The sequence below is a fragment of the Ochotona curzoniae genome, unplaced genomic scaffold (genome assembly GCF_017591425.1).
Source record: "Ochotona curzoniae isolate NIBS_2020 unplaced genomic scaffold, NIBS_Ocur_1.0 scaffold_274, whole genome shotgun sequence".
NCBI classification, from domain to species: Eukaryota; Metazoa; Chordata; class Mammalia; order Lagomorpha; family Ochotonidae; genus Ochotona; species Ochotona curzoniae.
In genome coordinates, this window is record NW_024467101.1 from 7,607,731 (window position 1) to 7,619,748 (window position 12,018).

Below are 12,018 nucleotides of genomic sequence, written 5' to 3' on the forward strand. Positions count from 1 at the left end.
GTGTAGGCAGGGCCCACCTTTCCCCGTGCTCCGCCCCCCTCTCCCCGCATCCCCCACCCCCCCCCGAGCTCCGTCACCTGCAAACAGTTACGAGCCTTTGGGGTGAGAGGGTTTGGGGGTGGAGGCCACGGGCTGCCCGGAACTCCATTCCGTGTTCCGGGAGCGCGCCGCGCCCTCCCGGTGGCTCACCTGCCTGCCGCAGGTAGGATGCGCTGGGCGGTCCCGGCAAACCACACCCCTCTCCCAGGGCGGGGCGGGACTCGCGACATTCGCGACTCTCCCGTCGGGGCGGGACCAACAGCTGACTCCACCAGGGCAAAAGCAGGCTACCAAGCCAGGCCGACAGACGCGTCCAGCACCCCGCACCCCTTTGTGCTCAGGGGCACCATGAGCGGCCGAGTTGGGGATCTGAGCCCCGCGCAGCAGGAGGCACTGGCCAAGGTGAGGGACAAGGCCGGCGGGGAGGCCTGGGGAGGAACCCAAGCACCATGTGTCCTCATGGTCAGGACGCCAGTCCAGAGCCAAGCTCACCTTGGCACGATCCTTCTCCCAGCTGGTGACTGTGCCCCACCAAGACCCCGGCCACACTAGTGCCACCACCGGGGCCTGACCCTCGTTCCTGACCCTGGGCAAGGGGTGGCACGGCCATCAGCCTCAGGGCAGCTTGCAGGCTCTCAGATCTTGTGCCCAGATTGTGAAATTTGTTTGATTGGTTTCTCTCTGCCAGATTCTCTAAGTCCTTAGAACCCAAGGCTGTTGGTTTATGGCTGGCTTTTCTTTCTACTTCTTAAAGATTTGTTTATATCTATTTGGAAAGGAAGATTTTACAGAGAGGAGAGATGGAGAGAAGTCTTCTACCTGCTGGTTCATTCCTCAAATGGCCACAATGGTTGGAGCTGAGCTGAGCTGGAGAGCCAGGGGCTTTTTCTGGGTCTCCCATGTGGACACTGGGACCCAAGGACTTTAACTAGCCTCCACTGCTTTCCCAGGCTATAAGCAGAGAGCTGGATCAGAAGTGGACTGGAACAAGTGTCCCTGAGGGATGCAAGCAGAGGATTAACCTACAAAGCTACTGCACTGGTCCCTAGCTTTCCTTATTAAAGGAAAACAGACAGGTTTTGTTGTTGTTTTTAGCGATTGTGACAGCGCAGCAGGCTGCACGTGGGAATGCCACAGTCACTGGCAAAACGGAGACCACCCACTTCTTAGGAGTCACAATAGTACCGTGGTCAGTGGATGGCTGGTGGCTAGAAACAGACTCCTTCAAGCCTATGCCTGCGGGACATTACAGATCTTGTCCACACCATGCACCTGGCTCGGGGTCGCTTAGGGTGTCAGGAGCACGGTTGCTTTGGAGGCTCCTGGTCCAGGGACTGAGGACTCGAGGAGAGGTGGGGTCGCTGATTGAATTCCCAGGGAAGGAACAAGGGAGTCCCAGGTGAAGGACTGTGATCCCCAATGAATCCGCAGGTGAAAGGGGAGGGTCTAGGAGGAGGGCAGTGACCTTGGCAAAGCAGAGGCATGACCTTTGTCCGTCCTGTCTCAGTGAGTCCTGAGGTTCCAATGGTGCAGGCAGGTACCTTGGGGTGACTCTACCTTCCATAGCTGTTGGGGTGTGTAGGAAACTCTGGGCCCGGTGCCCGGCCAAATCATTGTAGCAGGCACTGTGGCCAGTGTTACTCATTAACAATAGAGATGTTGCAACTGATTGTTCATGTGCAGTTGTGTAAACAGCATAGGAAGGAATGCTGACTTTAAACGTCCCCCTTAAAATTGGGAGGATTCCATGGGTTGCCACTAAGACGGCCTTATCAGGTCTCCGTCTCACTTCTTTCTAATCCCAAATTTCAATTCACAGAGCTCCTTTCAAACCCCACCTTTGATGGACAGGCCTGGGCATCTCCTCAAAACTCCCCAAACTCGCAGCAGCTCCCCCAGTAGTGGATTTGTGACAGGAGCTGGCAGTCCCGTGCCTGGACCAGCCTTCTTTCTTGTAGCCCAAATAGCTATTCCGATAAGACTTTCCTGGCCTTCTTTTGAGCCCTCCCCGCTGATTCCCCCCCTTCCCCCCGCCACTCCACTAAGATTCACTTACTTTTTATTTGAGAGGCAGATCCACAGAAAGAAGGACAGTTAGAGATCTTCCATGTGCTGGCTCATTCCCCAAATGGGCCACAGTGGTCAGAGCTAAACTAGTCCCAAGTTAAGAGCCAGGAGTTTCTTCTAGGTCTCCCATGGGATTGCAAGGAGTCCAAGTGCTTGGCCCATGCTCTGCTGCTTTCCCAGGCTATAAACAGGTCAAAAGTGCATAAAATGGGTCAAAAGTGGGGCAGCTGAGACTCAAATTGACCCCCATATGAGATGATGATTAATGTGCTATATCACCATGCCAGCCACCCCCTGCTGATATTTCCAAAAGTATGCCCACAAAAGTGTCACTGTCCAGGACGCTAGCCAGTCCTTGTTTGTTGAATGAGTGCCCAAGTTTATCTGGCACCTGCTCTGAGCTAGGCCCAGTGCCATGTGCTTTCTGGGTCCAAATGCCTTTGACCCAAGTTTCTCATTAATCCCATTTCACAGGTGAGGAAACCGAGACTCAGGGAAATTAAGTCACCTGTCTCCAAACCAGACCCTCAAGATGACAGTGTCCCCGAAACATCGTGGCTGGCCTGATAGACTCACTCAGGGATCTTGGTCTTGCAGGTTAAGAGTCTTGGGGTGCAGAGAACCCCTGGAGTTGGAGAAGGGCCCACCTCTTCCTCCTAGGATAGGCTGAAGGGTGCCCTATTGGAAAAGTGATGGCAACAGCAGCTGTTTCTAACCATGCATGCCCCAAGGGTCCCAGGATAGGGGAGGGCTGTGGCCCGGAGGTCTCCAGAGCCTCCTTGATCAATGAGTCCCCCGCTGTACCCCCTCTTTAGTTCCGGGAGAACCTGCAGGACCTGCTGCCTGCGCTGCCCAAGGCTGATGACTACTTCCTGCTGCGTTGGCTTCGAGGTGAGGCCAGTGGGGTCAGGGATGACTGGGAGGGGGGCAGGGAGGCTGGGTCATGGGGAGAGGGGTGAGCAATGCTGAGAAGAGGGCTGCAGAGGGGTCAGGATCAAGCGCTCAGGGTCAGAGTTCGAGCTCGCCTGTGTTAGCGCCAAACACCCCCACTGAGCCCCAGCATGGAAGTGGGATCCAAATGGACACCAGGCTGGCAGAGTGTTCGTGAGCGTTGCCAATGACGTTTGTGAAACTGGACATGAAAGATCACACTGTTATCTCAGCTAGGGCGGAAAGGCGGAAAAAGCTGTGAAAGATTCAGATCCTTTTCTTTTTCTTTCTTTCTTTCTTTTTTTTTTTTTTTTTTGAGATTCACTTATTTTTATTGGCAAGTCAGATGTACAGAGAGGAAGAGAGACAGAGAGGAAGATCTTTCACCCACTGATTCACTACCCAAGTGGTCTCCATGGCTGGAGCCGAGCCAATCCAAAGCCAGGAGCCAGGAGTTTCTGCTAAGTCTCCTATGTCGGAGCAGCGTCTTAAGGCTTTGGGCTCTGCTCCACTGCTTTCCCAGGCCACAAGCAGCAAGCTGGATGGGGAATGGGGCAGCCAGGACATGAACCCATGCCCATATGGGATCCCAGCATGTGCAAGGCAAGGACCTCAGCCACTATGCTGCTGTGCTGGGCCTCAGACCCTGTTTTAAGACAAAACTAAAAAACACTTAGCAAGACTAGAACAGGAGGAAGTTCCTGGCCTGCTAATGGTTACATGGCAAATATTCTCTTCCAAATATATATTTTTTAAAAAAGATTTATTTTTATTGAAAAGGCAGATTTACAAAGAGAAGGCAGAAGAAGAGACAGAAAGGACTTCTATCCACTGGTTCACTCCCCAAGTGGCCACAGTGGTTAGAACTGAATTGATCAAAAGCTAGGAGTCAGGAGCTTCTTCCTGGTCTCCCACGTAAGCACAGGGGCCCAAAACTTTGAGCCATCCTCTGCTGCTTTCCCAGACCACAAGCAGAGATCTGGATGGGAAGTGGAGCAGCAGGGACACAAACCAGTACACACATGGAACTGGGTGTTTGCAGATGGAGAATTAACCAGTTGAAACAACACACTGGTCCCCAATTACACACTTAAGGAGGCATTTTAGGTACATTTTTTTTTCCAGATCAGCAACAACAGGAGAAGGACAACATCAGTCAACACTGCAGGGTTTGTTGTTGAATTTGTTTATTTTACTTTAAAGAACTGCAGAGAGAGGAGGAGGCAGAGAGATTTTTCAACTGCTATTTCACTCCCCAAACTGCCACAATGGTCAGAGCTAGGTCAGTCCAGAGCCAGGAACTTATTTTGGTTCTTCCTTGTGGATGCAGGGGCCCAAGAGGACTTGGACCATCCTCTGCTGCCTTCCCAGGTTATTAGCAGGGGGAGCTGGATCAGAACTGGAGTAGCCGGGACTTGAACCAATATTCTGACAAGGGGTGCTGGCATCACAAGTGTTGACTTAGCCCTCTGCGCTATAACACCAGCTCCCCCAGGAGATGAGGTTTGTCATAGACTGGAAAAAAGAACATTAGCAGTCCTCAAGTATTTTTTTTTTTAAGATTTATTTTTATTATTTTTTTATTGGAAAGGCGGATATACAGAGAGGAGAGACAGAGAGGAAGATCTTCCGTCCGATGATTCACTCCCCAAGTGAACACAACGGCCGATGCTATGCCGACCTGAAGCCAGGAGCCTCTTCCGGGTCTCCCACGCGGGTGCAGGGTCCCGAAGCTTTGGGCCGTCCTCAACTGCTTTCTCGGGCCACAGGCAGGGAGCTGGAAGGGAAGCAGGGCTGCCGGGATAGAACCAGCGCCCATATGGGATCCCGGGCGTGCAAGGCAAGGACCTTAACCACTGCGCCACCGCGCCAGGCCCGCAGTCCTCAAGTATTTGCAGAGGTCCCACATGGGCGAGAGGGATTCTATGTACTCAATGACCTTGGAACATGGGACTGGAATCCCTGGGAGGTGGCTTTGGGCTCCCTCCAAGCTGCTGAGAAATGCAATGGGTGGCCTGCCTAGCTAGCGAGCAGCTCATCGCAGGAGATAGCCAAGGTGGTTATTTCTGGGGCTGGTGGTGATTTTGTGCCTGGGGGTCCTGGAGAGGCGCTCAGATCTTTCTGACTGTGATGAAATTCTTCCATGATTCAGTAGTTATGGCATTCTTAAAGAACAGCACTATGTTTCCAACTGAAGTGTAACTATTTTTTTTTTTCCAAACAAGCCAGCACAACAGCCACCATGGATTGACAACTTACTGGAAACCTAGTGCCCTGTCAAGCACTATATGTCTTATCTCATATTTTCCTTCAAGTTATTGAAAAAGATAGGTCCCATGTAACCAATTAAAAAAAAAGAAAGAAAAAAAAAAACTAAGGTTCAGCAAAGAGAAGTGACCTGCTCGTGCTACACAGCGCACAGCAAATAAAAGGGAAAGAAGTAGAATTCAAGTTCAAATCTGCCTGATTTCAGATTCCACACTTCTCATGCCTGAGGGTCACAGTTCCTTGGGGAGATGTCAAATATGGCAACTGGATCAACTTAGGAAGGACTCTTGTCATTTTTTTTTTTGAACATTTATTTTATTTATTTGGCAGGCAAGATTGAGAGCGAGTGAATATCTCATTTGCTGGTTTGTTCCCTAAGTGGCTGCAATGAGCAAGGCAAGAGCCTGGAAGAAACTCCACCTGGGTCTCCCACAGGGTACAGGGGCCTAAGCGCTTAGACCGTCCTCTTCTGCTTATCCAAGGGCATTAATCGGGGAGCTGGATCAGAAATGAAGCAGCTGGGACTTGAACTGGCACCCGTATGAAATGATGATGCCACAGGAGGAGGCTTAACCTGATATGCCACCATACCAGCCTCCCCTAGAAGCATCTGAAAAGGTCCAGACACTGGCATGGAAGTCCCTCCAAAACCTTCAAGAAGACTCAGGACCTTTGGCTTCATAAGCTATTTTCTAGGTCCCCTGTGTGTTCTTAGAGTTTCAGGAGCCGGTTGGGGCGTTTCCTACCCTACTGCACTGCTCTTGTCTCCTGCACTTCCATGGATGGCTTAATTGCAGAGCCTCTCCCCTTCTTCCCTCATCTTGTTCTTGCAGCTCGGAACTTTGACCTGCCGAAGTCCCAAGACATGCTCCGGAAGGTGAGGCAGCCACTGGGTGCCTAGCTCACTGCACCCTGGGGATCAACCACTAAGGGTGGGAACTCACATTCATTCCGATGAGCCCTTTCTGCCTCTGCCAGCTGTCCTGTTCCTATCCCTGACCCCATGTGATAGAGCCTGGTCAGGGACTGCAGGGATGTCCTGGTAGGATCTTAGGGGCTGTTGGCAGACACCCCTGGCTGAGCCAAGTTCTTCAGCTTGTGCTGTGTCTCCTAGCACATGGAGTTCCGGAAACAACAGGACCTGGACAACATCCTCAAGTGGCAGCCCTCAGAGGTGAGCCCCACCCCCTCCCAGGCCATCTGATGCCCCCAGTGGGCAGGTCTGAGTCAGGCTCTTCTCCTCCCACGTGCCCAGGTGATCCAGCTGTACGATTCGGGTGGCCTGTGTGGCTATGACTATGAAGGCTGCCCTGTGTGGTTCGACATCATTGGGACCCTGGACCCCAAGGGCCTCCTGCTGTCGGCCTCCAAGCAGGAGCTGGTCCGGAAGCGGATCAAGGCCTGTGAGCTCCTGCAGCATGAATGTGAGCAGCAAAGTCAGAAGGTGAATGGCTGGGACAGAAAGGAGGGTGGGGGTGTGTGGATAGACTTTGCTTGTCTAGAACAGGGTGCCAGGACCCAGGCAGGACTGCTCTCTGCCCCTCCACCCTGACCTAACCCAGCCCAGGCTGTCCCAGCCCCCTGCTCTCAGGACTGGCTCAGCTGTGGACATCCAGCAGGAACATTGCAAGGGTGAAAAAGGTTCATCCGTTCCCTCTTTGCCCTCTCCCTGGGACCTTGACTTTGGATGTAGGCAAAACATTAGCTCAGTTTCTCCCACAAACCCCGGGAACACCGGGCAGTCAGTTTTGTTGATGGAACAGGTGTCCCCAATGTTGTAAAGGACATAACATAAATTTGGTGGGACATGCCTTGAAATTGGCTGTGTTTCCTTGCTGGACCTTAGAACCACTATGGAGATGTAACCAACAATAGGGAGTTGCCTGCTACATGGCAGATGGTTTCTGAACTAAGAAGGCCACATACCATGCTAACAGTTTCTGTGATGATCACGAATTACCTTGAGTATTCGACAGATACCTGGGTACGTAGTAAAGAAAAGAGATTTACCTAGCTCCTAGTTCCGAGGGTTCAAAGCCTTGGTGTGGCTCTGTTCACAGCGGGAAATCATGCCCAATGTAGAGGTTACGTGGTGAGACAGAAAGCCAGAGCTGAGCGTCAGGCCAGACCTGGTGTTTTATCAATGTGGTGCCTGCTGATGACAGGGCAGGTGCTTGGCACAGTGGTGAAGACTGCTTGGAATACGTGTATTCTGTGTTGGAGTTCTGGGTTCAAGTCCTGGCTCTTATTCTGCCAACTACCTGTGAACTCTGAGAAGCAGCAGATGGTAGCCTGAGGAATTACATCCGTATCACCCACCTAGGAGACCCAAATTGAACTCCTGGCTCCTGGCTTCAACCTGACCTAGCTGCTGCCTATTTCTGGCATTTGGGAAAGCTCTCTCTCTTCTCTGTCTCTTTCGAATAAAATGAATCAATTGATCAGTAAAGTCTTCAACTCCATGGTTCACTGACTTAAGGCAATGGTACTGAACGAATCTTGATAACAGCATGCATCCACAGACTCTGCCAGGCTCAAATATGTCTCCTTGGGCCTCAAATGGGATCCACCTGTTTGGAAAATGCTCTGGGCTGCCAGGGGATGTAGAGGCAGGGGAAGTTGTGGAGTCTCCTGGCTGGAGCTGTCATCTGACCTCTAGCCCTGCTCTATCCCATGTAGCTGGGCAAAAAGATCGAGTTGGTGCTGATGGTGTTCGATATGGAAGGCCTGAGTCTGAAGCATCTGTGGAAGCCGGCCGTGGAGGTGTACCAGCAGGTGAGGTGGGTGGCTGGTCCTGCAGTTACAGCTGCAGTGGCTCCCGGGCCAACACTGTGAGTGGCTGCCTGTGCCAGCTTCTGGTCTGTTGCAAAGCTGGCATGTCCACCTGAGCCATCCCTTGGACCAACTAGTGGCACCAACCTGGGATGCCTCTCTAAGAAAGGGAGAGCCTGAGAAGAAAGCACACATGTACATGGAGACAGCCAGATGTGCAGGCTGGGCAGGGCTGGCCTCTGGGGGCCACAGAACCTAGGGCGGGATGAGCCAGAGTGTGCTGTCCACCGGTCTTGTTTTGACTTCGCAGTTTTTCGCCATGCTGGAGGCTAATTACCCTGAGACGCTGAAGCACTTAATTGTGGTTCGAGGTGAGCCTGTGGCTGGGATGATGTGGGGAGGGAGGGTTGGGGGATGGGGAGTGTGGTAGGACAGTTTTAGCCATCAAGATCAGGGCCAGTAAGAACCCTCCTTGGATGAAGAACCAGTTTTTGCTTTTGTTTCTGTATGTGCTTGCTTTGTTTGTTTATTTACTTGTTTGTTTGTTTGTTTTTTGGTCATTGCTCCAATCCTGAACTGCCTGGTACTTTTGTAACATATCAGAAGCACAGGCCAGGATTTGGCAGTAGCGTCAGATCAGTTCTGATGCTAGCTGTTTGCTGCTGTCCCCAGATGTCCATGAGTCACGCTGGTTTGTGGACACACCGGGACTGCACACTTGGGCTGTGCCATCAGATGACCTGGGTTCAAGTCTAGCTAGCTCAGTGCCTTTCAGCCAGTCTGTTTCATCCCATCGGGGTTCTGTTTTCCCATGACTCAGAGAGTCCACACAGCGTGTGGGAATGGCAGAATCCAGATCTGTCCCACAAGTGCCCTCGGCCAGGACTTTCTAAACCCATGTTCCTGGTTCAGCTTTCAAAAGGACGGGGTTGGGGATCTAATGTGTTTCAGCCCCCAAGCTGTTCCCTGTGGCCTTCAACTTGGTCAAGTCATTCATGAGCGAGGCGACACGCAGGAAGATGGTGATCCTGGGGGGTGAGTGATGGGATGCCCCCACCTCCTACTGAGCAGTGCCCAGCTCTGCACCTGCCCAGGAAGCAGAGGTCAATGCTAAGGGCCTTGTTGTACCTTGGCTTATCCTCTGCTCAGGCGCTAACCTTGACCTCACCTGACTCTGCCCCAGCACACAAGGGCAAAGCCTTGGTTCCCAGACCACAGCCTGAGATCCACAGTAGAAGCCCAGGGACCTTCCTTGGGCTCCCCTGCCCCTTGGGGGACTCCCCTCAACCCCACTTGTTCCCATGCAGACAACTGGAAGCAGGAACTACACAGGTTCATCAGCCCCGACCAGCTGCCCATGGAGTTTGGGGGGACCATGACTGACCCTGACGGCAACCCCAAGTGCCTGACCAAGGTACAGAGGGCCCCAGAAAGAAGGAAGGGGAGGAGGTGGACAGCATGGCACAGCCTGTGGCTCACCCACGCTCTCCCACAGATCAACTATGGGGGCGAGGTGCCCCAGAGCTACCACAGGCGCAATCAGGAAAGGCTGCAGTATGAGCACTCGGTGTCCGTGGGACGCGGCTCCTCCCAGCAGGTGGAGAATGAGATCCTGTTTCCAGGCTGTGTGCTGAGGTGGGCACCGTGGTCCCCCGTGCCTGGGTGCAACTGGGGGTGGGGCAAGCTTCTTGACTGGTGGTGGTCATCAGGGCTCCATCTCCTGCAGGTGGCAGTTTGCCTCAGATGGTGGGGACATTGGTTTCGGGATCTTCTTGAAGACCAAGATGGGGGAGCGGCAGCGTGCAGGGGAGATGACGGAGGTGCTGGCCAGCCAGCGCTACAATGCCCACCTGGTGCCTGAGGACGGGAGCCTCACCTGCAGCGAGGCCGGCGTGTGTAAGTACAGAAGGGTTTGCCTCTCTCTGAGTGTAGCTGCCTCTCCCTTGCTCTCTGTCTGCCTAGTTGCAGCAGAGAGAATGTGTGGTTGGGGATTGGGGGTACTGTGTCAACTTTTAGATCCCACAGGCCTGGGATAGGATGAGTGGGCACCAGGGCAGAAACAGGCAGATGTTAGCTGGCTTAGCGGCCCAGCTTCAAGGGCTCAGCGCCTGAGAAATCTTCCCCCACGGCAGGTGAATTAGCAGCAGGCTCAGTCATACTTCCTCCAGGTGTTCCTCTTTCCATCCCAGGCATTCCTGGAGAGCAAGGTTGCCCAGAAACTGTGCTGACCTTTGTCTTCTGGTGGGTGGTCTGCAGGTTGGTTTCTGGTGGAGGAGGGCTTGTTGCCGCTGCTTTAGTCCTTGCATTCATTGCCCAGCCCTGCTTTATGAAAAGGAGAATCAGGAGAGAGGAACCCTGGGTTGGGGAGGCAAATGGAGGGGTCTGGCAGGTGCTTAACATCCCAGCATCAACCTAGGTCCATCACCTGGGAAAGCAGTTCCTGTAGTTCAGTCCTTCCCTCTGGGACATGGGATTCCCCCTCCCTCTCCTTCTGGGTTCGTGATCACTACAAAGTTTTTTCTTTGCCTAGGATTTATTTATTTTCAATGTAGAGTGGGAGAGAGGAGGAGGCAGAGAGAGAGAGAGAGATCTTCCATCCCTTGGGTTCCTCCCCAAATGCTTGCAACAGCTAGGTTTGGGTCAGACCTAAGCCAGGAACCAGGAGCTCCTTGCTGGTTTCCCAGGTGGGTGGCAGGGGCCCAGGGACTTGGGCTATCTTCTGCTGTTGTCCCAGGTGCATTAGGAGAGAGCTTGGATTCAGAGCAGAGCAACCGGGGTTCAAACAGTATGCCAATAAGGGATGGTGTCATCATACATGCTGGGCAGTCCCCACTAGCAAGTTGTCACACCTGTTTTTACCTTAGTTTTCTCCTCCATAAAATGGAACTGCAGTGAGGCCTCAAGGAGGTGTCATGGTGGTTGCCTAGTGACCAGAGGGGCTTAGGCAAGCCCCAGCTTGTCTGAGTTCCTCTATTCAGCATTAACATCACCTGTGCAGATTTGTGGAGGGAGGGGAAGGGGACCCTGACCGCTGACCTCCTAGACCTGGTGGAGGTACAGGTGCACTGGCTGGCTCAGCCTGATCCTCCTCTCTGTCCCTACAGACGTCCTGCGTTTTGACAACACCTACAGCCTGGTGTACGCCAAGAAGGTCAGCTACACTGTGGAGGTGCTGCTCCCTGACAAAGCCTCCGAGGAGACGCTACAGGCACTCAGGGCCACAAACTCCTTTTCCAGACACTGAAGGCTCTGGCTACCCTCTCTCTCTCTTCCTGTTTTCCCTGGCAGATGGTGCCCCAGGTGAGGGGCCCATCTGACCCTGGGAGGATAGACAGACAGAAAGAGGCAGCAGCCATGCATGGACCACAGACGGGTGCAGATGGGGCCTGCCCCATTCCCAGAGAATGTCAATGAGGAGGACCTCCGAGTGAACCAGGGATCAGAGAGAGGACTTCCAAGTGAACCAGGGATCAGAGAGGAGGGGCCATGCCCAAGTCACTCCTCTGTCCCAGGACTCACTCAGACCTGGTCCAGCTTGGGCAAATCGGGGTGGGGGGGTACATGAACTTAGGGAGCCCAGCCTCAGGCCTGCAGGAGGGGAAGTCAGCAGAGATGATTGAGGAAGAGGGTGTTGGCAGTCAGAGCACCTGGGGAGAGACCTGGGGCTCAGGGGCCCTAGTTCTGCTCCATCAGAAGCAGAGAGGTGGGACCCAGCAGAAGCAACCATTGAGGGGCAGAGTATGCCAGGGCAGAGCATAAGGTTGGGCAGAACCTATGTTAGGTTTCAGTCAGTCCACCTGCCATCACAACCACCTTCATATCTCCAGACTTGAACTCGACCCCTTGACCTTCTGTCCACCTACAGCCACTTCTCCAGCAACAGCACGGCCTCACCTGGTTGCCTAGCAGATAGCCAAGGCTGTTCTGCTCCATGCACTAGTG

General features: G+C 53.3%; 1 protein-coding gene across 2 annotated transcripts; it reads left to right on the top strand.

Moving 5' to 3' along the window:
- The first annotated feature begins 387 nt into the window (after positions 1-387).
- Positions 388-11,592, top strand: LOC121171922 (SEC14-like protein 4). Of its 2 annotated transcripts, XM_041003637.1 has the most exons (12): positions 388-441; positions 2,922-2,997; positions 6,138-6,181; positions 6,419-6,478; positions 6,560-6,748; positions 7,984-8,079; positions 8,387-8,447; positions 9,028-9,111; positions 9,384-9,490; positions 9,572-9,711; positions 9,803-9,972; positions 11,181-11,592. In XM_041003637.1, the coding sequence occupies exons 1-12, from the start codon at positions 388-390 to the stop codon at positions 11,318-11,320; spliced, it is 1,221 nt and encodes a 406-aa protein (XP_040859571.1). In that variant the 3' UTR covers positions 11,321-11,592. The 2 variants fall into 2 exon arrangements, with proteins under 2 accessions (XP_040859571.1, XP_040859572.1); XM_041003638.1 differs by lacking the exons at positions 6,419-6,478; positions 6,560-6,748.
- Positions 11,593-12,018: the final 426 nt, after the last annotated feature.

What these genes read in the sequence shown, in the direction of transcription:
- LOC121171922 (XM_041003637.1), top strand. Translation starts at nt 388, where the DNA reads ATGAGCGGCCGAGTTGGGGATCTGAGCCCCGCGCAGCAGGAGGCACTG. An exon ending in AGCAGGAGGCACTGGCCAAG is followed by an intron (nt 442 to 2,921) that starts GTGAGGGACAAG and finishes CCCCCTCTTTAG; the next exon opens with TTCCGGGAGAACCTGCAGGA. An exon ending in CCTGCTGCGTTGGCTTCGAG is followed by an intron (nt 2,998 to 6,137) that starts GTGAGGCCAGTG and finishes TTGTTCTTGCAG; the next exon opens with CTCGGAACTTTGACCTGCCG.